This window comes from Onychostruthus taczanowskii, unplaced genomic scaffold, assembly GCF_017590055.1.
Source record: "Onychostruthus taczanowskii isolate IOZ18803 unplaced genomic scaffold, ASM1759005v1 scaffold174, whole genome shotgun sequence".
NCBI classification, from domain to species: domain Eukaryota; kingdom Metazoa; phylum Chordata; class Aves; order Passeriformes; family Passeridae; genus Onychostruthus; species Onychostruthus taczanowskii.
Window position 1 is genome coordinate 843024 of NW_024498951.1, and position 22517 is coordinate 865540.

Here is a 22517-nt window from a genome sequence, read left to right on the forward strand (position 1 = left end):
TAAGCAGGGAAGAGAGTTTGCTCTTAATTCAGCACTGCTCACAGTATGTAATTTCTTCTTAAAAAGCAAGACCCAGAATTGATATGAAATTACTAAGTAATACAACACCTGGAGCAAAGAGGACTCTTATAAAATGTCTAGGACTGCAGCTTGAGCTCTTGTAGGGAAAAAAATGGTGTGTTTCACAGGAACTAAAAACTGGATTCTAAAAAGGGTTAAAGTAGATAAGAACAAACACTTACTATTTGTGCAATTAATAGCCTAGTTGGAAGCAGGAACACCTAATTTAAAATCATATGGTCATCCCAGAATTTGAAAGTTTCGCTAAGAATCTCTGGCATTTGAACTAATTTTTTAGAAAAGGAACAAAGGTATTGTACTACATACTGAATTATGTTTAATGCCAACTCACAACATCTGCCTGTAAACACACATGCACACATCTATAAGGAGTCCTATTTATTCTTACTGTTATTCTTGCTCTATAGCATGACTAATTCTTAATGTGTTGTTGCACATAGTTTCTAGAGAGTAAAATCAAGGGTCAGATACCTAGTCATTTTTTACAATTCATGACTATTTCTAACCTGAACATTTTCCTGCAAGACTTGCATTGAATACTAAAGTTTTCTTATGAATTTTAAAAAGTTCAGTGTGTGAAGACATTTTGTAGTTCTATAACATATCTCACCTTAGAACTGAGCAGCTAATACAGCTCAGCATCAGTCAGTGCACCTAAGTCAGTGGTAACAGCCTCTAGATATGTTATTCCCCACCTCTCTGTATCTTTTCCCCAATGAGTTTTGGTCTGTTCACATTTAAAGATTTATCTTAGTTATAAACTGAGACCCTTCAGCTGAGACTAGGATATGAAGTTTTTAAACTTGAGTTTTTGAAATGGCAACCCTATGGATTGAAATACCAGGATCATTTAGTTAGGAAAAAAAGGGAAGCCTATATATGCAGATAAAGCATAGCTTCCTTTGCAAGAGCATTGAGTTCTACTTGTGGTAAACCAGCATCAGGCATTTAAAAATCCTACTTTAAGCAACCATCATAAGAAAGTTTATGTTAAATGTCTGCATGAGTGCAGTAAACTGCCTCCTTGGCATTGTTTCAGGAGGGATTTAGTAGAAGTGTACTACTGTCACCGTACTATGCTTATAGAGAAGTGTAACATGCCATAACACAGTTTCAATAGCAGCCAAATTACTACCCTTTCCAAGTACTGTTGTTTTCTGTAATTAAATGTGATGAGTCTGAGCTATTTGTTCTGGTGTTTTTTGGGTTTTTTTTCCCCCCCTGGGACAAAGTGTTTCATCTGTTTGTTTTCACTCTGATACCCTAGGAACTTCAAAGCAAATCATAAAGGGTTACCACCTTCCTGCCTCATCTAGTTACTGAAATTGCCCTAATTTTTTTGGATGTATCCCAGCACTTCCTAGTTCCCTTGTAAATTCACTTTCCATTAAAGGGAAAATCAGACACATATATCCCTTCAACTAGTCCCCATCTCCTAGAACTCATTTTCCTAATTTCTGCAGAAAATAGCACTTAGAGTAGGTGCTGCTGACAATCTGTTAAGCAGGTTATGTCTCTCTTTTTCTTGCTCTTTTTCTCAGCTAAATGAAACAGTTTAAGAAGAATATATGAGTGACATCCCTGAGACCTGAGCCAAAAACTGAGGTTTTTAAAAAATATATACCTTTTTTTAAAGAAAAGGCTTTTGGGTTAGAAAAATACTGGCAAGTGAATTTTAGAAGTACTTTTAATCACATTTTGAAAGAGTGAAAAAATGCTGAGAATTAGTTAATCCTGTCAATTGTGATAGGCTATATTTCCCCCATAATTTAGCAGAGTAATGAAGTCCAACTATTAATAAAAAGAGAATTTAGAAAGTCATTAAGTATTTGTAGTGGTATAGTGATGCATCTGGGACAACTCTGACAAAACTGATTAGCTGATGGAATAGGAAACAATTCTGAAGGTGGATGCTTGAAATATGTTTTTGTGTTGAATGCCTGATGTAGTCTAGGGAAGGAGAAATTCAGATAACAGTTCTGAAGCCAGCACTAGCTAAAGGCTTTTGAGCCAGATGGGCCCAATAGAAGGGCCCAGTGCAAACTGAGATGTTTAATCATTCTCATTTGTCTGAATACTATCTATTATAATACATTTTTTTTCTTGTAATTTATTCTTGATATCACTTTTCTTTCATTCAATACTGTGATGAAACCAGAGTGAAAAAATTGTTTCTAAAGAATTCTTGTTCTTGGTGATATTTCTTTTGTACGGCTCTAACCATGAATATTGTTGCCTTTAAAAAGTGGGACATGATTTGACACCAAGGCAAAATGGAAGTTCTACAGCAACAGTAAATGAATGTTACATATACAGAATTATGTTTGTGATCCCTGCCACACTAGGACTAAAGAATTTAAATAAATGTATTCTCGAATTAACTAAAGTATTAACAGAAGTGCAACTTCTTGGCCAATGAAAACACTACAAAACAGACTGTTAAGAATGGTAAAACTTAGCCTGGCTAAATCAAAGTTTTTCAACTTTCAAAAAAATAATTCCAGAAAACTGATAAAATGATGTCTGTAAACATGTTGCATTACCAGAGTTTCCCACTATGATCATGCATAATCATTGTCATCTTTGTTCCCAATTTTGATTTTTCTCTATGTATCAGGTAGAAACTTGTATTGTTCTTTTGCATTGCTTAAAACACAATAATACAGCTTGCTTGAATTCTGGCAGTTTGTGTGACAGCTGAGATTTCTGTTGTATCAACATGTGTCTTTTTCACTATTTCTTGAAGTTCTCAGACAAGACAATTCTTTCAGCACACCCTAAAGAAAATGGGAGACTGCACTCACTACAGGAAGGCATGCAGTAACAAATATTGGTGACTGTTCTCATGTAAAACAGAGATGATGTGCTTAATGGCATTACAAGGGGAGTCAAGACATGCTTGTCCTTTTTCATTTCATACATCTAATGAAGAGTAAATATATGTGTGTAAAAATATGCATCTCACAATTATGAGTACTACTCCTCTATTCATTCCTAGTAATGAAGATTCATTTTTTCTTTAAGATCCTTTTGTCCTTCTCAACTAAAGCAGGCCAAATTGATGATTGAGACCTTTTATTGGGGGGGGGGGGGGGGGGGGCAGAATAGCCTCTGCCTTCTTCTTTGCTTGCCTGTCAGGTGCCCTCCTGCATAAATTCTCATTGCTGTTCCCAGTACTTAAGAAATTGCAAGGCCATTTTGCACTCTCTGTTGTGCCAGCAGCATTCAGCAAATCTGTTGTCTCTCAGCTAGTTTCATTTCACAATCCAGATTACCATTCAGAAAAAAGAAGACAGTAGAACAGAGCACCTGGAGTATGTCTGCATTAGATCAAGGTCATTATCAGCCCAAAAATCTAGTGAAACACGTTTGTTAAACACAGAGGTACAAGGACTTTCTCACTGTGAGTTGCCAGGTAAACCTTTCTTCTAATAGCTCTGCTCTGTGATCCTGCTGCTACTTCTTACTTCACTTGCTGTCCTGGATACTCTTTACTCCTTTAACCACCAACATTACTGCTATTTAAATTTGTCTAGAATGCATATAACCTGTGGAACTGCTGGTCATCCAAGTGTAGACAACTCTACAATAAATTTTCTTTTCCTCTGTCTTCTTCCCAGGCTTTAACATTTATACCTCCAAACTTTCCCTGGGCAGACTTACCAAAGCTGGCTAACTCAGGTTTCTGCACACAGTTAAAAACGTACATTACAATGATCCATATATGGTGTGAATATATTATGTTATTTTCTTATATATCGTAACTGCTTCTTTAAACAAAAGTGCCTCCCAAACAGACAGGATTAGATTGAGAAGTGTTGCTTCTTGAGAAGGCTAAGGTCTGGCCCAGTGACTACATGCTGTGGACATAGAATAGTGAAGTAAAATGGTGCTGCTACTCAGAGATCATGTTAATTTCATGGTTGGAACTGAAGGTAATCTCACACTTCATTAAGAGATAAGAGAATACTCTTTGTGGGACTAGAAATATCAGGTTTTGATCCTAGTTGTTATCATCCTAGTCATAATACACAGAGATGTAGCTACTTCATAGAATCTTCCTGTCTCAGATTTGGCAGGGAGAGGGTGTTGAAGCAGCAGGAGGTGTAAGCTGGTTTGAGAATGAAATTTATGTGTTGGGTATTTATTAAACTGATACCTGAAACAAAAATAAACACTGATTTATTTAAGAGAAAGATCTTCTTCTGTTTACCCAAAGCCACACAAGTAATTTTCTCTTCAGCTTTATGCTAGCCACAGCTTCCCAATGGAATTCCAATTTAAATCTCTTACATAATCAAGAGCACTCTCTGGGGAGAATTTGACCTGAGGGAGGCAGGAGAACTGGACAGACTTGCTAACAGTCATGTGATAAAAATAGTCTTTTCATTAGCCCCTCATGAAGTGCAGAGATTGCCTTGAAACATGCCCTACCTAGTATCAGAAATAGCCAACCCAGAGATGAAAAGCATCCTTGTGCTCAAATGAAAAGGGAAAAGAGGACCCTAAGATATCCTACGACAGTCTTCCTAATGAGTTTCTCACAGGTCACCATTTAAAATGGTTCCTTTTCTCACCAGCACAAAAGTACCAGGTACCCTGGAAAGTCAGGTTCTCATGCACCCTTTCTCCCCTTAAATGCAGGATACATTAGCATCAGTTGCATTTCAGGGTCCACAGAAATTAGTCCCTTACAGCCCTTGTGTTTATATACAAAAAAGAAAAATGAGCAAGTCTCATGATGCCTGGGAAGCAAAACTTCAGGAGTTGAGAGAAGAGCAGTTTCTTTCCTGGTTTTCCCTATACTGCATATCTAGTTCACCTACCCTGTCTGCAGGGAATCAGGTAGCCTGATTCTTTAATCCCCTGTTTGACAGTGGTAAGAGATTTATCCTACTTCACACTTGGAGGGCTAAGAATTTTGTGCTTTTTTCTTCCAAACGTGTTACTTGCATCTCAACTTTTCCATGAAGTATGGAACAGTTTATGCAGCTTCCATGGGATATAAAGACTAATAAGGTAGGTTTTTCCTTCCTACTGAAGTACTGAGAACAAAATATATATAAGTTAAAGGTCATCTCCTCTTAATGGAATAAGCACCTGGGGCATGAGAAGAAGATATGCCTCATCATTTTAATGACTAGTGAAAGAGTGATATTATGATCCAATACAACACTTGGTCATGGTCAAGCATTAACAAAAATTTATCAGTGGTAAAACATTAAAATGCCAATATATATTTTATAAAAATATCTAAAACCACAGCCCGTCTGAAGCAGATACTTTGAAGTGGGGGTGTGATATGAAACTGGATATGAAACTAAATCAGTTATAACATTGTTTATTTTAAAATACTACTGAAACCACTGATTATCCAAAGATAGTGATAATGTCTGTGTTTGAATTTAATGATGTAAAGCATTCTGTCCTGTCTTGATAAATTTCTACTGAAACAGAAAGAAATTAAACTGTTACCTTGTTTGTAAAGAGTAAGTCCTTTACAAAAATCCGTATTTGCAACTAGAAATAGTTTGGCAAAAGATACTGTAAAAAGGATATCTCTGTGAGGTTGTGAGCAAAGCATTTACATTTTCCTTTTTGGCTAGAATTGCAAAATTTTTATTGCAAACTTACTCCTGAACATTATTTTTATTTATTTATTTTTAACACTTATAATGTTTTTTTCCCTCCAGCATTATATCTGAGGTATCCTTGTCATTGAGCAAGCACAGAGTGCTCCACAAGGCAGGGATATCCGAGCAGCAAGGCAAACAGAGTGCCATCACCCCAAAAAGAAAAAGAGCCAGGTCTACAGTGCCAGTGATGACAGATCTATAGATAGTCTTCATCCAAAAGTGGAGATTAACAGATGAGTGAGTGATGTTAACAGATAACATGATGATGAGATAAATCCAAGGTCAAGCCAGGAGGTCAAATTGATGTGAATTCAGATCAACTGGGTTCCTAGCCAGGTGTGGGCATAGGTGCAATATAGCTCTGGCAGAAAACAAGTGTGAGAGCCCAGCCTAATTCTCCAGCAGATCCTGGAGAAAGGTGAGAAGTCCCTGTAAGGGCTTCTCAGGTGACAGTTCTGCATGTGGCTTCATGGCTGAAGAGCTGTGCTCTCTGTATTGGCCATGAGAGCAGCTGGGTAGCTTCCAGGAGACAGGGGCATGCTCAGGGAGCATAGCTGCTTAAAACCCATGTCAGGATTGTGCTTCCTTTTTATTACTTGCTTTATACATAATATATAAAAATCAGATGTTTTTTGAGAACTAGGTATCAGCAAGCTGTGTGGAGATTCAGTGAATATCAGGCCTCTGGTTGCTATTTATGTCTTTGATAATATCTTTTTGAAATTTTAAAAACCAGGGAATTATAGGAACTGAATTAAAGAAAGTGAGGGGTCTGGAAGAAATCTGTAAGATTAGAAGATACAGCTCAAGTCCAAACTAGTATTTGACAGCAGAGCACTGTTTATAGTAGAATCATCTGACATATCATGCTTCTTGACAACCAGGCTACACTAGAAATCATTAAGGATTCCACTTTGCAGTGTACTCTCTGAAGGGAGAGGGCTATCAAAAAAAACAGGAGAAAAAGCAATTAGCAGTAGACCTAGACAACATAAAATTGAGCTAGTGGAAAATAAAAATCCTCTTTATGAATATGACTTCATATGCTCACATTTCTCTTTGCAGTAGGTTCTCAAGTTTTCCATTCTGGAACTAGCACATTATTGTGAAAAGCAAAGACATGTGCCAGGAATTTCAGTTAAAGTGAGTCTGAAAAATCAGATGGTATCAGATGGCTGTAAAGAATACCTTGTTTTATTCCCAACAGGTATGTCACATAAGGTATTTGGGTTTCAAATCAAACCAGTTTTATTTTCTGTCCTTTCCTTTCAGTGACCATTTGAGCTACTATTTCTTGGGTTAAATCTACAATGCAAGTGGTAGATTTATCTCTGGGTAAAGAAGTTCCTGACTGCCCAGTGTTTTCTGATGGAAGAAAGACATGTCTGACTTCACCAGCAAAAGTAATGTCGCAAAAGAACCAGAGAATCCTGAATAGCGGAGAAATCTTTCCAGGTTCAGTAGCATACAAAAATCTTATTCTCCCACTAGACTACTTCTGTCAATTAGTCAATCACAAAACATTCTGCAAAGTGGCATTATGCCAAAAGAAGTTTTACTCCACTTGAGGCACAGATTAAAAAAGTTTATTGAGACAAAGTCTCCATCAGCAGAAACACTGTGATGTTAAAGAAAGACTGATTTTTACGTTTCTCTGTGACTGACATGTATTGTAATTACAGAATGAGAGTGTTTGCATGGTAGTGATCCCAGGCTGCATTTTCACTCATTTTTTTTTGCATACAAAACTCCAAAGAAAAAGTGTTAATTCTTTCAACTTCAACTGTTGAAACAATTGAAATATCTGTTCTGATTTTTGTTGTTGTTGCTGTTGTTGTTGTTTAATCTGCCTTTATTCCTGTATTGGGTTACAGAAAATAGGATGATCCTTTTTTCCTGTGAAGAAATGCGAGAATACATTTGCGTAAGGCATCTTGATACATAGTAACTGTCAGAAACAGAGCAGTGGAGACTGAGCATGTAAAAAGGATACAGAACAATCTGACTGTTCTTTGTGTAGCTGGGATAAGAATTGAACTGAAATTATAGCAAGATAGAAGATGGTGAGGCTATAGAGAAACGCTTCTACCAAGGAAGCGTACTGAAGCCTTGGATTATACCACAAAGGAAGGGATAGAGGCTCCATTTCCAATGATTATTAAAAACAGGTTAGGCAAACACCTCTATAGCCTGGCATATGCAGAAATTATCATGACTTGAGGAAAGGAAATAGTCTGGATCTCTTTTTCTTTTTTGGATTGGTCCAAAGAGATTATCAATAAGGCTAAATGTCCCTTCAGTTAAGAGACACCCTGTCTCGGGGAACTCTCAGTGTCTCTTAGGAATTCCTGATCATACCACATCCTGAAATTGTGGCTTATGAGGGCATCTTTCTGGGGGAGAGAAGGGCTGTGGGCAGTGTCCATAGATGTGCAATGCTAATCATACATAAAAATATGAGCTTCAGAAAATCATTGAAGAGTTCTGGAAAAATGAATGACTAATACAGTGAGAAGTGAGGTGGACAGGAAAAACTCATTCAGTGAAAAGGCAGATTTCAGTTGAATGCCACTACCAGTGGAATGACCAGTGTATCTTAGGATCATGATGCAGGCGAAGAACAGAATTGTACCTCAGCTGCTGTATGTCACCAGCATATATTACCCAGGTCCTCCAGTAGATCTTAAGAGCAGCCAGGGTTTCTGTTCTTAAGTACTGCAGACATCTGTAAAGTTTCTGCCTGTGTGGGAGGATTGAAAGATGGGAGGAATTTGAGAACATCAGTAATGTTCTGCTCAGCTGAAAAACTCAAATTATTCTGTGCTGAACTGGAACCCACTCTTCTTAAGCTTCCCAGGCAGTCATCCTGACAAACTGAAATTCATTCTCACGTTCTCAGGCTTGCTGAATGCCCTTTGAACAACTACAGCATTGACATGCTATGTTGCAGTATCATAAAAACAAAGATTTGTTCAGGTAAATCCCTTCTGCAGAAATCTATATTAAGTTATGTACATAGGCCAGGATTTTCTAAAGTTTAACCTGGATTACTTTGAAAATAAAATTCCTGGTGGCTTTTCTGAGAACTAAGAGTTCCTTTTTTTCTTATCGAGTCTTTTTGGAGGCTTTCAGTCATATATTACATCAAATAACTAACATCACCAATATTTTCAGTTAATGAGATAATCACTGTTACCTGTTACTTTTTTACCTGTGAGTATTTTCCGTGCAGGATTTTAGATTATCATTGTTCTGTCTTCTCTTTAGAAGAAGAAAAAAATACATATTGTTTTACATCATGAAAATTCTAAAATGTTGGGGTCTTTTCCAGAATAGTTCACGTACTGGTCAGTCGTCTAAACAGAGAATAGTCTTATTCTTCAGGAAAAATGCTTCTTCTTCAAGTCTGTGACATATCCTAGGTGACAGTCTTCATACAACCTGGAGGAGGTATACAAGATACTTTTCATTTCAGGTTTTGATGTATTTTCTAACATTTTTGAAATAAAGTATTTAGACTTGTTTAGTGACACAGACCAAATCCAAAGTACAACAGCATAACAAGCCTTGCTATGATGTGTCATGAATTAGAGTGAACCTGAGGAATGCATCTATAAAAGCACTCATTTGTTCAGTATTCCCAGTAACCTGAGAGTGCAGGGAAAATTACCTGCCATCTTCACCAATTAATACTACTTACTTTTTTGAGTTTTCTCTTAGTTTCTGAGGTATGTACAACATTGTGGGTGGTCATCAGAATAAGCAGTTTCTTTGCTGTAATTTTCACTGGCTGTATTTACCTTTTTTGCTTTCATACTGCCTCCCTGCTCTGTTCCTTTGTGTACATATGTAACTGCTACTTCTGCTGTAAGTAAACTGTCATCAAAGATCAATCGCCTAACATTAACCTTTCAGATCCTTGCAAGCCAATATGTCATCACTTCTTTCTTTAAGGTATGATTACCTTTTTTTTTTTTAGCTTGAGACCTCTTTGAAATTGTCTCAAGCTTTCAATATTTGGAAAAATGTATTAGAGAAATGAAGAGGTACTACAAATGTAAGTGATGGTGTGTGTGCAAGGCTCAGGATATTGCTTACTGCTCTCCAGCATTTCTTCAGACCCACACTTTATTACCTGTTCAGATCTCCCAGCAGATTGAGGGCACTCAGTACCTCTGAAGCTACTAATCTACTGTGCAATTTATTACAATGTTTAGTCTTTTAATTAAATTATCTGTAATTCTGGAGAAAATCAGGTGTTATTTTCAAAATCTGCTTATCCAGGCTCAGATGACGTGTAAACCTCACTGAACTGTGTGAGCTCACATGTGTGTTACTTGAATAAGTGTTTGCAACAAGAATGATGAGAAAAAGACAAAGGGTGGGAGGAAGAAAACACTGAATCCTTTCAAGGTAGTGTATAGTCATAACAATTGTCATCATCATCATCATCATCATTTAACCAGATCAGGCTTTTGATTCAGTTGTCCAGTTCATTTCATAAGCAGCAGAAAGCTTGGAAGACCAGCACCATGAGAAGAGAACAAGAAGCCCATGCTGAAAGGCCTCTTTTGGCACATGTAATTGTTTGCTTCAATGTGGATTTACAAGACAAAGTCAACACCCTTTGTCTGTAAGGCTGCATTACCCAGGTCAGCAAAACCCTTTCTCTACAGGCTGAGAATGCACAAACAAATCATTAGGGCGACCCAGTGAAGGTGTGATCACTTGTTGTGGTGCGGTACGGTGACCACGCGCCAGAGTCCTGGAAATTTCTTGTGGCTGCGCAGTGCATGCCTCTGCTCTTGAGAAGGGGTAGAAGGCCACCATCTGCTGCTCTGAACTCCCTGGTGAGCAACTGAAATTGAACAGGTTCTGTGCTGCGCTGCTGCTCTGCACTCCATTTGCAGAGGTTTGTGCATCAAGAGAGGACTTTTCTTGCACCAGACCGTGTTCTGTGGGTGCATCAAGAGGAGGCTTTCCTTAAACCAGACCGTGCTCTGTGGGTGCGTCTGGAGGAAGCTGTCCCTGGGCCAGACCGGCCGCGGTGGGACCCTGCGTGCCGCTGTGCTGCTGGAAACCACTAGGGAGCAGCGTCAGAGTGCTCTGGCCGTACCCGGCAAACGCCGCGGGCAGGGGAAGCTGTGCTGGTCCCACTGAGACAGGCACTCCAACTCCGTGTCGTTTAAAATGCTTTTGGAGCTTTCACTGTAAGATGAGAATAGCATGGACAGTCTTACATCACTGTAGATGCTAGGAACCTGGAGCGGTGCAGCACTGAGCGGGATGCCAACCCATGCGCAGGATGAACATACTCTGCATAAGTGGAGTTTTACATGCTAAGGAGTAAAGCTTTAGCTACTGATTTCACAAATCGCAGCACAGCCCTCATGAATATGATAAATGGTGTCTTTGGAATGCCGTAATTTTTAAATGTCAAATAAACCCTGATAGTGGCTCTTGAATTTTTGGTTTGGGTTTTCTGTTTGATTGTTTTAGGGTTTTTGGGTTTGGGTATTTTTGATTGTTTGTTTGCTTTTTTGATTGGATTGTTTGCAGTTTTAGGAGGGGATTTTTTGGGTTTTGGGTTTTGATGGTTCTTTTGTTATGGCTTTTTTTTGGGATTTTGTTGTTGTTGATGTTTGTTTGGGCTTTTTGTTTTGATTTTGTAACTCAATATCCTTGTCTTGCTTCCAAGATAAGAACCATCCAGAAAATTTGAATGTCAGAATAAATATTTTCAAGGATATCTGAGTCTTTCATCACACTAATTTTTGTTTTGACTTACCGCTGTAAATTGCTATCCTAAAATATTTATTCCTAAAATACTTGAAAGAACATAGGTGGCAACTTTTGTTCAGCAATATTATATCCGTTGTTATTATTTGCTACAACTATTAAAAAAATTGTATGTAAGTTATATGATTATTGAAACATTAACAAGAATGCATTTTTTCAGCAATATCTAAAGTTCTCTTGGTCATAAATTTTTAAAATATCTTTATTTTGCCTCTTGCTTTTATAGCAGAAGTTATTGTTGTGCTAATTACTGAAATGGAAATAATGTTGCTTAAGAGACTGTCTGAGTACAGTCAACATAATAGAAATACATTTGTAAACATAAAGTCATTTGATAATTTTATTTCAATCAGTAGAAATTACCTGTTTTGGGTTTTTTTGGGTTTTTTTTTTAGATTAAGAGATCCTTTGAAGAGAAGAAGCCAAAAACTCGGTATTGTTGCACTAAGCAAGTCAAGCAGCAGTACATAGATTTCACTTAATGTATGCTAGAATGGGTGTGGCTGTGATAATAAACTCATCTGTGGTATGATAGAATGGTAGGATATTAAATTATGTAACTGCATATAACTTACAAACAGTAAAAGGGGCAAATGTAAAGCAATTATTGATGAGTACTTCACTTTATTAAAATGTATTTCTGATTTCTTTTACATCTAGAGAGTTGTGGAGAGAGCTGAATAATATGTTGCTCACTGAGCTATCAATCCTTTTTACAAAGGTTTGTATATTTATATTGCACTGGTTTTCTTTTTAAAATTTCCAGTGCTTTTCCGTTTCAATCAGAGGTGGTAATGTGCATCTCAGGTAGCTGGCATCCATTGTTAAATCAGATAAAATAGCTGGAATAGATTGTTAAATCAGACAATTGACAGTCACTCCTGTCTGTCCATCTTTAATCCCAGATTCCCAAGTACATATGGCCATTCTCCAGGAATTCTGAGTGAGGTGGCAGACAAGTAGTTGTAAATGTAATGTATGATATTTACAGTCCTTGAGAATAATGATAATCAATGTCATCTGAATATTTGTCAGTCCAATTAAAGAAAATAGGATCAGTCTGGCAATTTTTTGGCTTCCATAGTATCTAACAAGTTGTAATCATTAGCTTCCCTGCCAGCAAATTCCTTATTAAGCAAAGACATTCTAAAACACAGGGCCAATAAAACCTCTCCAAGATGTTAATATAAGTGGGCTGTTTTAAGTAGATAAATGGACCAAAAAAAAAAAAAAAATCTCTACAAGACTTCCACATAGTGAAATCTATCATAGCACAGGAAGACAAAACACACATGAGGTTTAACATCTCACACCAAACATAAAATTTCAACCTAAAACATATAGTTTATATAAATAGCTCTTTAATGAGGGAAGCCAAACAGATTTTTTAATTCATCTACAGCTCTTTCAAGATTATCTGGGCACATATTGCAGTCTTTTTCCTGCCATTTTGATGCAAGAAATAGTGAACTTCAAGCAGTTTAACTAAGATTCTTAATATTAGATTGTGCTGAGGGACAGAATTCAAGAGGCAACATAGAGAAATACTCTGGAGAGCTGAATCACAACAGAAGATTTGTATTGGCAGGGCTTCAGCGAACAAAGATATTAATGGACACATCTATGTCTTTACTGTACCAGCATAGCTACATAGCACCTGTGTATGTAGCAGAACACTTAGATAGAAGTTCAGGGACTGAGAAATTGAAGTCACAGAGTCTCATACAATTCGTGTTGGAAGGAAGCTCAGGAAGCTAGTCAGCCTTTCTGTTCATCTTATACTGGTAGCCTTTGCTTGCCTTGGTGTCTATATGCTTCTTCTTTGGGCTCAGCCATGTCTCTCTGTTTATGTCCACAACATCAATTCATCTGTCTGAGGGTTGGATGCTGCTCATGTTTGACAAAGCACTGCAAGAAAATCCCCCCAGTTGGTTTTCTAGTTTTAAGCAGTCTGGGGCACAAGTCCCACCTCCCAGGAGGTGGGACTGCCCCTAAAACAAGTGGGGACTTTTTGAAGGGTTTCAGAGGGGTATTTCCACCCTGCACTGTGAAGTGGCAGAAGAGGGAAGGAAGAGGCAGAACAGCTGCAGCAGCTGGAGTTGCCAGGATCAGCTTGCCTAGCAACCCCTTTCTTAGGCAAGGGTATATAATTCAGAAGCAACAGCAACATCAGAAGCAGCCCTGACACTTGGTGAGCTGGGTGCACATTAGGGAGCATGGGAGCTGTCAAATCACCAGATGTAGAGCTCCGAAGCCTCCTCAATTTTTTGGTAGGCCTATCTAGATCTGCTTACCAGAACTTATTCCTCTGATCAGTGGGTTCAGAAAGAACCGTATATGGCTTATTACAGTGAAACAGCTATTTATACTAGTCATTGATTTTTATTTTAGTATTGTGGAAAACAAGAGTAGTGGAAGATATATTGGAAAAATAAATTGTACCATTCTATCTTGTTCTATTCACATTGTGTTGTGATAAGCAATTGCACAACACAGTAGATGATTATGCTTTAATAATATATAGAAAAACAATAGCAGATTGCATGAGTAGAAGCTATTATCTTTTACTAGAAATAGAATAAGCTTAGAGTGCAGTATCATCGAGTATTTTGATCTGTTAATATACACCCTAAAGTGTATTTTTTAATACCTGACTAATATAATCTGTTATAGTGTATTATATAGACATATTTAGTGTTATTACTGTTACAATTCAATGTGTGCTATTGTGATGCTGTGTTCTACCTATAATAGGCTTATGCAATTCCTATTTTATGTGTCATTGTGTATATTAATATTTATATGACTAAAATTTTTCTTGTTATTAAAAGTATAACAAAAAATTACTCCTTCAAAGATTCTAGGTATGAAACATTTAAAAAAACTGAGCAAACAAAAAAAACCTTCTTTAAATAAACTGTCTCTCTGCATATGGTCCTAGAACCATGTGGGGAGAGAAATATTAGTTAAGTCCCTAACTGTTTCATGCCACTTTCTGGACAAATCAAAATAACTTACTGGTTGTGTTTGTATGGATTTTTTTTTCCTTTTTCCCTCCAGAAGTTAGTGAGGTCAAAATATGGCAGCCTGTGTTTGTGCATTTTGTTTGATTTCTGAAGAAGGATTATAAACTTAGGAAATGGAATCCATCCTTTCCCTTTTCTCATCCTGTCTTTTTTTGACTCTTTTTTTTTTTTTTTTTCTTTTTTTCTGGCAGGTGGTATTAGTGGAGGGGTGGCATGATTTAGATAACAAAGACTATGACTGTTGGCCCCTGGAAAAGCCAGATGAGTATAACATGCTGGACTGCGGAGGTGAGTGAGTCATAAAGAAGACTAGGTGTCTTTCTTGGGGAATGGCTGAAACCCCAAGATTGAAGTATTCATAATAATAGCTTACTCATGATGGATGTTATCCGTGGTGAAAAGCGTCTAAATCAGTGACAGCCTCTCTTCCTGAGAAACAAGTGAAACAAAACAATTAAAGGTACTTTGTTCTGTTGGAACAAAGGTATACTTTGTCCAGTATACCTTTGTTCCAACAGAAAAGTAATAACAGCAGCTGTATCTATTTGCCCAGAGAGAAACTGAAAACATTTTCTTTCTCATTAGAAAATCAAATGGAACTTAATCCAAACAAAGCATGGAGGCAGCACAGTATTGTAGCAAATCTAATTGATGAAACTTTGCAGTGTCATTTCAAAAATGTATTGTGCTTAATCAGTGAGCCAGTAAGCAAAATCACTGATTCTGCATCGTGCTTTTCCACCTTGCACAGGACTCTTCCATGAGTACCTAAAAAAACCCTGAGACTTTAACCACTTACTCCTGCCAGTTTCCAAAATGAATTTACATGATGAGATAGCAACAACAACAACAACAATTTATATTGGTAATTTATTGAGATGAAAAACTAATTAAGGAGCAACTGTTATGTGTAAAACTGAATTTAAGTACAAGAAAAGTTTCTTGTACTTTCGGGGTTATAAAGCAGTAGGGCATGTTTCTCAGAAAAGTTGTGGCTTCTCCATTCTTGGAGATTTTTAAAACCTAACTAGATAAATGCTAGAGAAACATCCTTGAGATGACCCTGCCTTGAGCAACACAGGCTTGGACTGAATGATTTCTGTGGGTGCCTTCCAAATTCAACTCTTCTATGATCTTGTGACTCTGTAACAAATAAATGACTGATGTAAAGGAATGGTTTGTTTATGTTGTTAAAGGTAGGACTGGAGACAAGCATTCAATAGGGTTTTTAGGAAAAAAACAAGAGCACCTCAGAAGGTGGTTCTAATAAAACACTCCAGGAGATACACTGCTGTGTCACACTCTTAGCTCAATGTTACAGTTAAACATTCTTCAATTAATTCTCTTGGAACAATGAAGTTCAGAGACTTTCTAGATAATTTCAACTAAGGCTTTTATCCCTGTATGAATTTACTATTGGTTTAACATTGAAATAGCTATTTATCACTACAGATGCCTTGTTTAAAGCTATTTTTACTAAGTACAAGGAAAGCTAACATGAGAGGTTGCTTAATTAATGTATACCCATTACAATCAGTTTTAGAATGAACTTCTAGCTCTATCCTGCTTTTCTTTGTAGGTTTTCTTTGCCATTTTCTGGGCATTGCTAGGAGCAAAACAAAACACATATACTGTAGCCTTACTGCTGTGGAATTAACAAAAGATTTTCAAAGCTTTTATATGTGGGAGTAACTGTCATTGAAAGACGAGTTTGGTTTACCTTTGTGAAACCTTTATAAGGAAGTAGAAAATAATTTAACTGAAATTTGTGTTGACCTTTTGTCTTCATTCTCATATACTCTTTGAAGCTCAACTCTCTTACCTTTTAGTAGAAATCACACTGCCTTTTTTAAAAAATCTTTGTATTATACTTTTTCATGTAATGTTAACAATTAAAATGAGTTTTTACTTTTCAAGGGAGATTATCAGGGGAAATTGAGATTATTTTACAAATTGCCTAGTCAAATCTGATAGTAAATTAGGGGGAAAATAGCGGTTTCAGTACAGTGCAAGCAAAGAACATACTTGTTAAAACAAGTATGAGAAACAAAAGAGGTCATAACCGCTCAAGAAGAACAAAAAAATGAGATGTCTTGTAAGGCAGGTTTACCAGTCCTCTGCAGAAGGAATTCAATATTTCCTGGCAAACTGAGTTACATAGTTTCATTATGTAAGTAATTTGATGGGGTGCAAATTACAACCTTCATCCAACAATAGACAAAAAGGTAGGTGAGTGCACTGGGAAGATTTAAATGGTGTTAAGCTTATGGATTTAAGACTTCTCCAAACTTTTATCTTACTTCATTCTCAGGCTTGGAGGACAAGAGACATTATGGGGGTAAATCATCTTTCCCAGATAAAACTGTGAAAATGGAAAATAAGTGATGTCTCCTTCCACTGTCCTCTGTTCTAGATGCCATATGGCTCCATCACATGATAATGCATTCTTAAATATATAATCATTAGTATATATAATTTATGTTTCATTAATTTAAGGGTTTTGACTGAATTTTGTGTGTAGTAGAGTTGTCTGTTCTGTTCCATAATAAGGTGTGTCTCAGTGAAAGCAGCTGAGAATTAAGGGCAATATTGCCTGATTAAAAGAGGAGACCAAATATACCAGAACAAACAGCAATGCTATATACTGGAAGCAAAGCTGGTTTACACAAGATGAGCAGATTTTTTGTTGCATTTCTCCAACTGCTTGGTCTGAGTGTCAGAACTCTTCAATTAATTTGTGCTTGTATTTACCAATACAGCCACTAAAATACTTGCATGACTCTTGCTCAGAAAATAATTGGAGAATACTGAAAGGGTTACTCAGAGGGTTGTAAAGCACTGGAACAGGCTGCCCAGAGAAGCTGAGGATGCCCCATCTCTGAAAATGTTGAAGGCCAGGTTTGATAGGGCTTTGAGCCACCTGGTCTACTAGAAGGTGTCCCAGCCCCATGGCAGGGGAGGACGGATTAGATGATCTTTAACCCAAACCGCTCTATGAACCTATGAATAGATAAAAATCAATACATAGAAAGTTTTACATTTGTATGTATCTAATAAGTAAAAACATATAGCAAATATTCTGACCCATGATTGCACTGTTTCTAGGGCTGGAGATGACATGGGTGCAAAGGCCTCCAGAAAAGGCGGTGAGTGGGGAATCCTTCAATGTGACCTATGCCTTCTTTGCTTCAGACAGTTTTTATCAATATGCTGTGCAAAATGGAGTACTTTCCCACAGGTATTACTTCTTATAAAAATGCTATCATGGTCATAAGTATATGAGGATTTTGTGTGTACATATTCAGTGATATAATTGGAACAGACACTCTAGAGTTCTTCATCATTTCCTTCCATCTTTTGAGATCTCTCATAGCTCTGTTTGCCCTGCTGTTTTTCCCTTTGCTCTCAGACTAGCCATCATGGCATGTTTTCCTGCTAGGTCAGAGACGGGTCACATCACTACTGTCACAGTGCAAATGTGGACATCACTTCTTGCCTTCTCAACACATTGAATTTATAGCTGAAGTTTATTCATGAGTCACAGGCTCTCTGTATCTTATACTCATTCCAGTCACAAGTATGATCAAGTGCACAACATGGATATGAAAAAGAGCTAGTCCAGCCCTGAATCCATTTAATTCAGTGGTCAACCGTGCTTGATTTCTGTGGGATTAAAATCACTCCTAAAACTTATATGTCAGCTCACATACTGTCTTAATGACTGTGGACATCAGTAGTTAAAGAATATGTAGGGGTGCAGCTCCAGATCTACAGTTCTGGATCTATAAACCCAGGGGCAGTACACTCTGATTTCATGCTTTTGTCTGTAAGTTGCAATTCTCTATTCCATATAGGAACACCTGAGACAGAGGGTGGGACCCCACTTTCTGTGCTATTGTGTAAGAGATGTTTACAGAACATTTTTCTCTGCCTGAGTCTTCACATTGCAAAGTTCAATTTGTAAGAGCTGTTATCCTGTGTTATTTTATTTCATATTGAAAGATGATCCATAATCTGTTTGAAAAAGATGATTTTTTTATTATTTCGGTCATGTATATGCTATGTTTAAAAACCACTTAAAATTTGTTTACCACATTTTCTGAAATGTGTGGCTGCTAATAGTTCTGAGAACTTAACCATGAAGCATGGTTTTTGACTGCTTGACATGAATCTGATTTTTCTAGTCTTCCCTGGGAGATCCACTCCCTCAAATCAGTAAGGAACTTGGAAAAGTCTGTACGCACCTTGTACGCACCTTGAACACAGAGACAGATGGCAAATATTTTATAAAAAGAGAGATAAATCTATGCTTCAGTTTTCAAAGGGATGAAATTTGCATCTCATTTTGTCTAAGTCTAGTTGACAATGAAGGTTACCGTTGACAATACCATTGACAATAAAGGCTGACCCAAATATACCTGAGGTTGGCAAGTCAGTATATGGGCATCAGTGTGATTGGATAAAGCCATGATGAAGTTATTGAATAAAAAGTACAGAATACTGGATAAATATTGAAAAAGAGCACTAAAGAAAAGTAGATGATGGAATTCGACACCAAATTAATGAATTATTTTTCTTAACTTCCAGTATGGACTCAAAGGCTAATAAATTTTAGTATTTTATCTGTTTGGATGTTTTGGAGATTGACATATTTGCTTATCTCATATTTCAAATATGTCTATGCTCTTGTAAATCTGGCCATGAATACAATCAATGTTAACCTAATGCTTTGTCATTTTGTTTATTTGTTATAATAAACACAGTCTTCTCATAATAAGCAAAGCCTACTGTTTTAGATCTACTCATTATTGGCTAATTCTTTCATTAAGAACAAGCCAAAAAATAAATCCTGTGTTCTGAAATTGTTTTATAAATATCAAATAAAAGTGCATAACATTTCAGCTGAACTGCAATTGATTCTGGCTGTATGTGAGTAAAATCTTGTTTGCAGAAAACAATTTTGTCTTACAGCTAGATTTATTAGAGTGATAACCACTGAAAGTGTAACTGAGGAAACAGTGTTGCATCACACATTTCAAGGTGAATACATTCATCTTTCAGGAATAAGTTTTCCAAAGTTGTTTTGCAGAACAGTCTGTTCAGAAAATCTACTCTAAATTTGAAGTTTGGGAAATTGTATCTGATGTGTAAGTCCATTATACTTATTTTCCTTGGCAATTTAGATTGTGGAGTGAAGACTGGAGCTAAACGGTCTCTATGTATTTCATGCATAGATGAAAGTTTCTGATTGAAAACTTTGAGACTGTGAGTACCCAAGGACACATATATCTGAGAGTGGAAGTAGAATAATAGTGTCATTGTCTGTGCTTCTAGATGAAGAAGTGCCAAGTAATCCCACCTGGTCATGAAGTCAGGTTGGAAAGAGTAGTGGAGGTTGGTCCGTGCTTGCAGCATGCTTGCATCATGCAGGTCCCTGCATGGCAGTTGGCAGAGGTCCAGTTGACAACAATCTCTAGTGCTCCAGGAGCATTTCAACTAGAAGACAAAAATAAAGAAATGGTTCAACAGTGTTTATTTAATATGTTTTTGCTGCTAATTTCTCTGTGTAGGATAAAGAGCAAGCTGTCGTGTTTTTTGCAATTTTTGTGAATGAGGAATGGATGTAAATGTTTTTCTCTTTCTCCTGCTTGGTTAGCAATGCTACTGCTGCAAAGGAATTCTGTGAGGATCATGACTGTCCTGCCAGATGGAAAGATGCAAATGGGGACAACTGCTGTGTCTACTATGCCAATATACATTCCTGTCCTTTGGCCTTCATGGTTAGTGGGATGGTGCAGCATCATGTGCTCTGTTCTTGCTACTGGCTGAGATATCATTGTGATAAGCAGGTTCAAGTTTGTGAAGTACTTCTGTGATTACAATTAGACCAAATTTATATAGTTTGCTATATATTCACAAATTATGGTTCACCAAAACCACTGTGGCAATATCTGTCAGTTTTAGAAATTTTTTTGCACTGGATGCTGAGGCTGCAAGGGTGTATTCAGAATTTCCCATTAGTGGGACCAGTTTCGTCTGTCTGAGTTTACCTGACTTGTACTGCTATGCAGCCAAGAGAGAAAGAAAGACAGATCTCTGCAATCTAAAACAGGCAAGGCAAATTTTCAGTTGGATGTATTCCAGACTCTCTTTTTTAGAGTGAGTGTGAATAATTTGCTTAGATTACTGGAGTTGGGGGGATGAGTAGTACCGGCTGTGACTTGTAGAACTGAAGCCTATTTACCTGTGTCCTGAGATAGAATGATTTTTCTTCATTGTATCAGAGCAAAAAAAAAAAAAATCTAAATACAATAGAACAAAATTTGTTCATGCAGTGAAGCCAAGATCCATTCTTAGCCTGTCGTCTTGGCCTGTCCCTCTTCCCTCTTTGAATAGCTACTTAAATTTCTGATCTAAAAATACAGTTTGGAGCACCTTTTTTTTTTTTTTTTTTTTTTAATCTGTGAGGTAAGGCTTACCCTGCATAAGAATTTTCATGCAGCTGCCTAGTTTTTCTAGTTAATCTCCCTTCTGGAAATGTGACACATTCTTTGTGATCAAAGGTGGTGTAATAGGAAGCCTAGCCTACACAACTTGCAGCTGTTTCATATACCCTTATGTGTGAAGGTCTTATGACTCCACCACAGCTCTAGTTTGCTTCTTGGCAGTCTTTCTTGAGGACTTGTTTTATTAATGATTCACTGAAAACCTTAGCTGGCACCAGGACTTTGGTTTAAAAGAAGAATCCCTGCTGGAATCATCACATCAAAATTTTTGTCTAGAACCATAGTAAAAAACTTCAATATCCCACTGCTTAGGTAACCTCTCTATTATTTCTAGTTTCACAATTAGTTCTGCTTGAAATTGTGGTGTGGAAATGGCAAAAGCATGTTCACCAGCATGCATCATCTGGTTTCTTCATAGTACTCTAAATGTTAGGGTTTCTGCTTAAAGGAACTCTGACTGTTACAGAGTTGATTATCACTGCATAAGATTGAACATACACTTCAAAGTCAGTTTTCTCCATTGTTTGAGAGGCGTTTGGGTTTTCATTGCTTTATTTTTTCAGTGTCATGTATTCTAAAACGTTTTATTTTTGTTAATGTACTCCATTTCTTTTGACTTGGTCTATTACTTACAGTCCTTCAAAAGAAATGTCGGAAGAATTATCTGGAATTAGGAGACAGGCTTAATCCTTTCAAGTAAGCAAAAAACTACAAGAAGTTTGGACAGCCAAAATTAATCCTCCATGTTTGCAGTTGTAGGAGGTTTAAATCTTAATAGCTTTATTGAGAAATATTCTGCAAACAGGCCCTGAAGCAGTGCCTTCCTTCCTCATTAAAGAAAAAAGAAAAAAAGCTGCTGTATCAAAAGCAACACTTCAGTAAAACCTCTTGAGAAAAATATTAAAAGTGGAATAAAATTCTAGTTCTGGTTCTAGCACAGGAAATCCAAGGAAGTGAACCAGCTTCATAAGAACACTCATTCTATGAGTACACTACTGAGGCTCACATTTTAAGAAATAACAGTATATGTGAGATCTTAACTGAATATAGGAACAATTGCTTCTCTGTTATTTTGTCATAGAACAGTGTTGCTTTTGTTTTGGCATGTTGATAGTTTTGGTTATAAAATAGAACTTTATTTGCTGTTAGAGAACATAAGTAATTTTGAGAAAGTAAGAGAGGAGGAGCTAGGACTTTCATTGAGTTATGGTATACTGACATAACCAATATGTCTCCTAAAGGCTAAAGGAGGAATATGTGGTCCATGGATCCCAGATGATGGTCGGATATTTACTCACACTTTGTCTACTGCTGGCAAAATGAGCCAAAGGAACTGGACTGCCAAAGTAAAGTATATTTGTTGCATATAGGATTTTACCTGATTTGCTCTTTTTGGAGCTTACTTACTAGTATTTTAATGCAGTTCATTAACATGTTCCCTCTTTCATTTATATGTATGTGTTATTATC

The 22517-nt window shown here is 37.1% G+C and overlaps 1 protein-coding gene across 1 annotated transcript in view; it reads left to right on the forward strand.

Annotated features, from left to right (window-relative positions):
• Positions 1 to 13732: 13732 nt before the first annotated feature.
• Positions 13733 to 22517, forward strand: part of LOC121333652 (atrial natriuretic peptide receptor 2-like) — a 35369-nt gene continuing 26584 nt past the window's right edge. Inside the window, exons 1-6 of the mRNA XM_041400193.1 lie at positions 13733 to 13786; positions 14734 to 14830; positions 17648 to 17780; positions 18945 to 18965; positions 20199 to 20322; positions 22290 to 22394. Coding sequence (XP_041256127.1) covers positions 13733 to 13786; positions 14734 to 14830; positions 17648 to 17780; positions 18945 to 18965; positions 20199 to 20322; positions 22290 to 22394 — 534 coding nt within the window. The remainder of the gene's footprint in view (positions 13787 to 14733; positions 14831 to 17647; positions 17781 to 18944; positions 18966 to 20198; positions 20323 to 22289; positions 22395 to 22517) is intronic.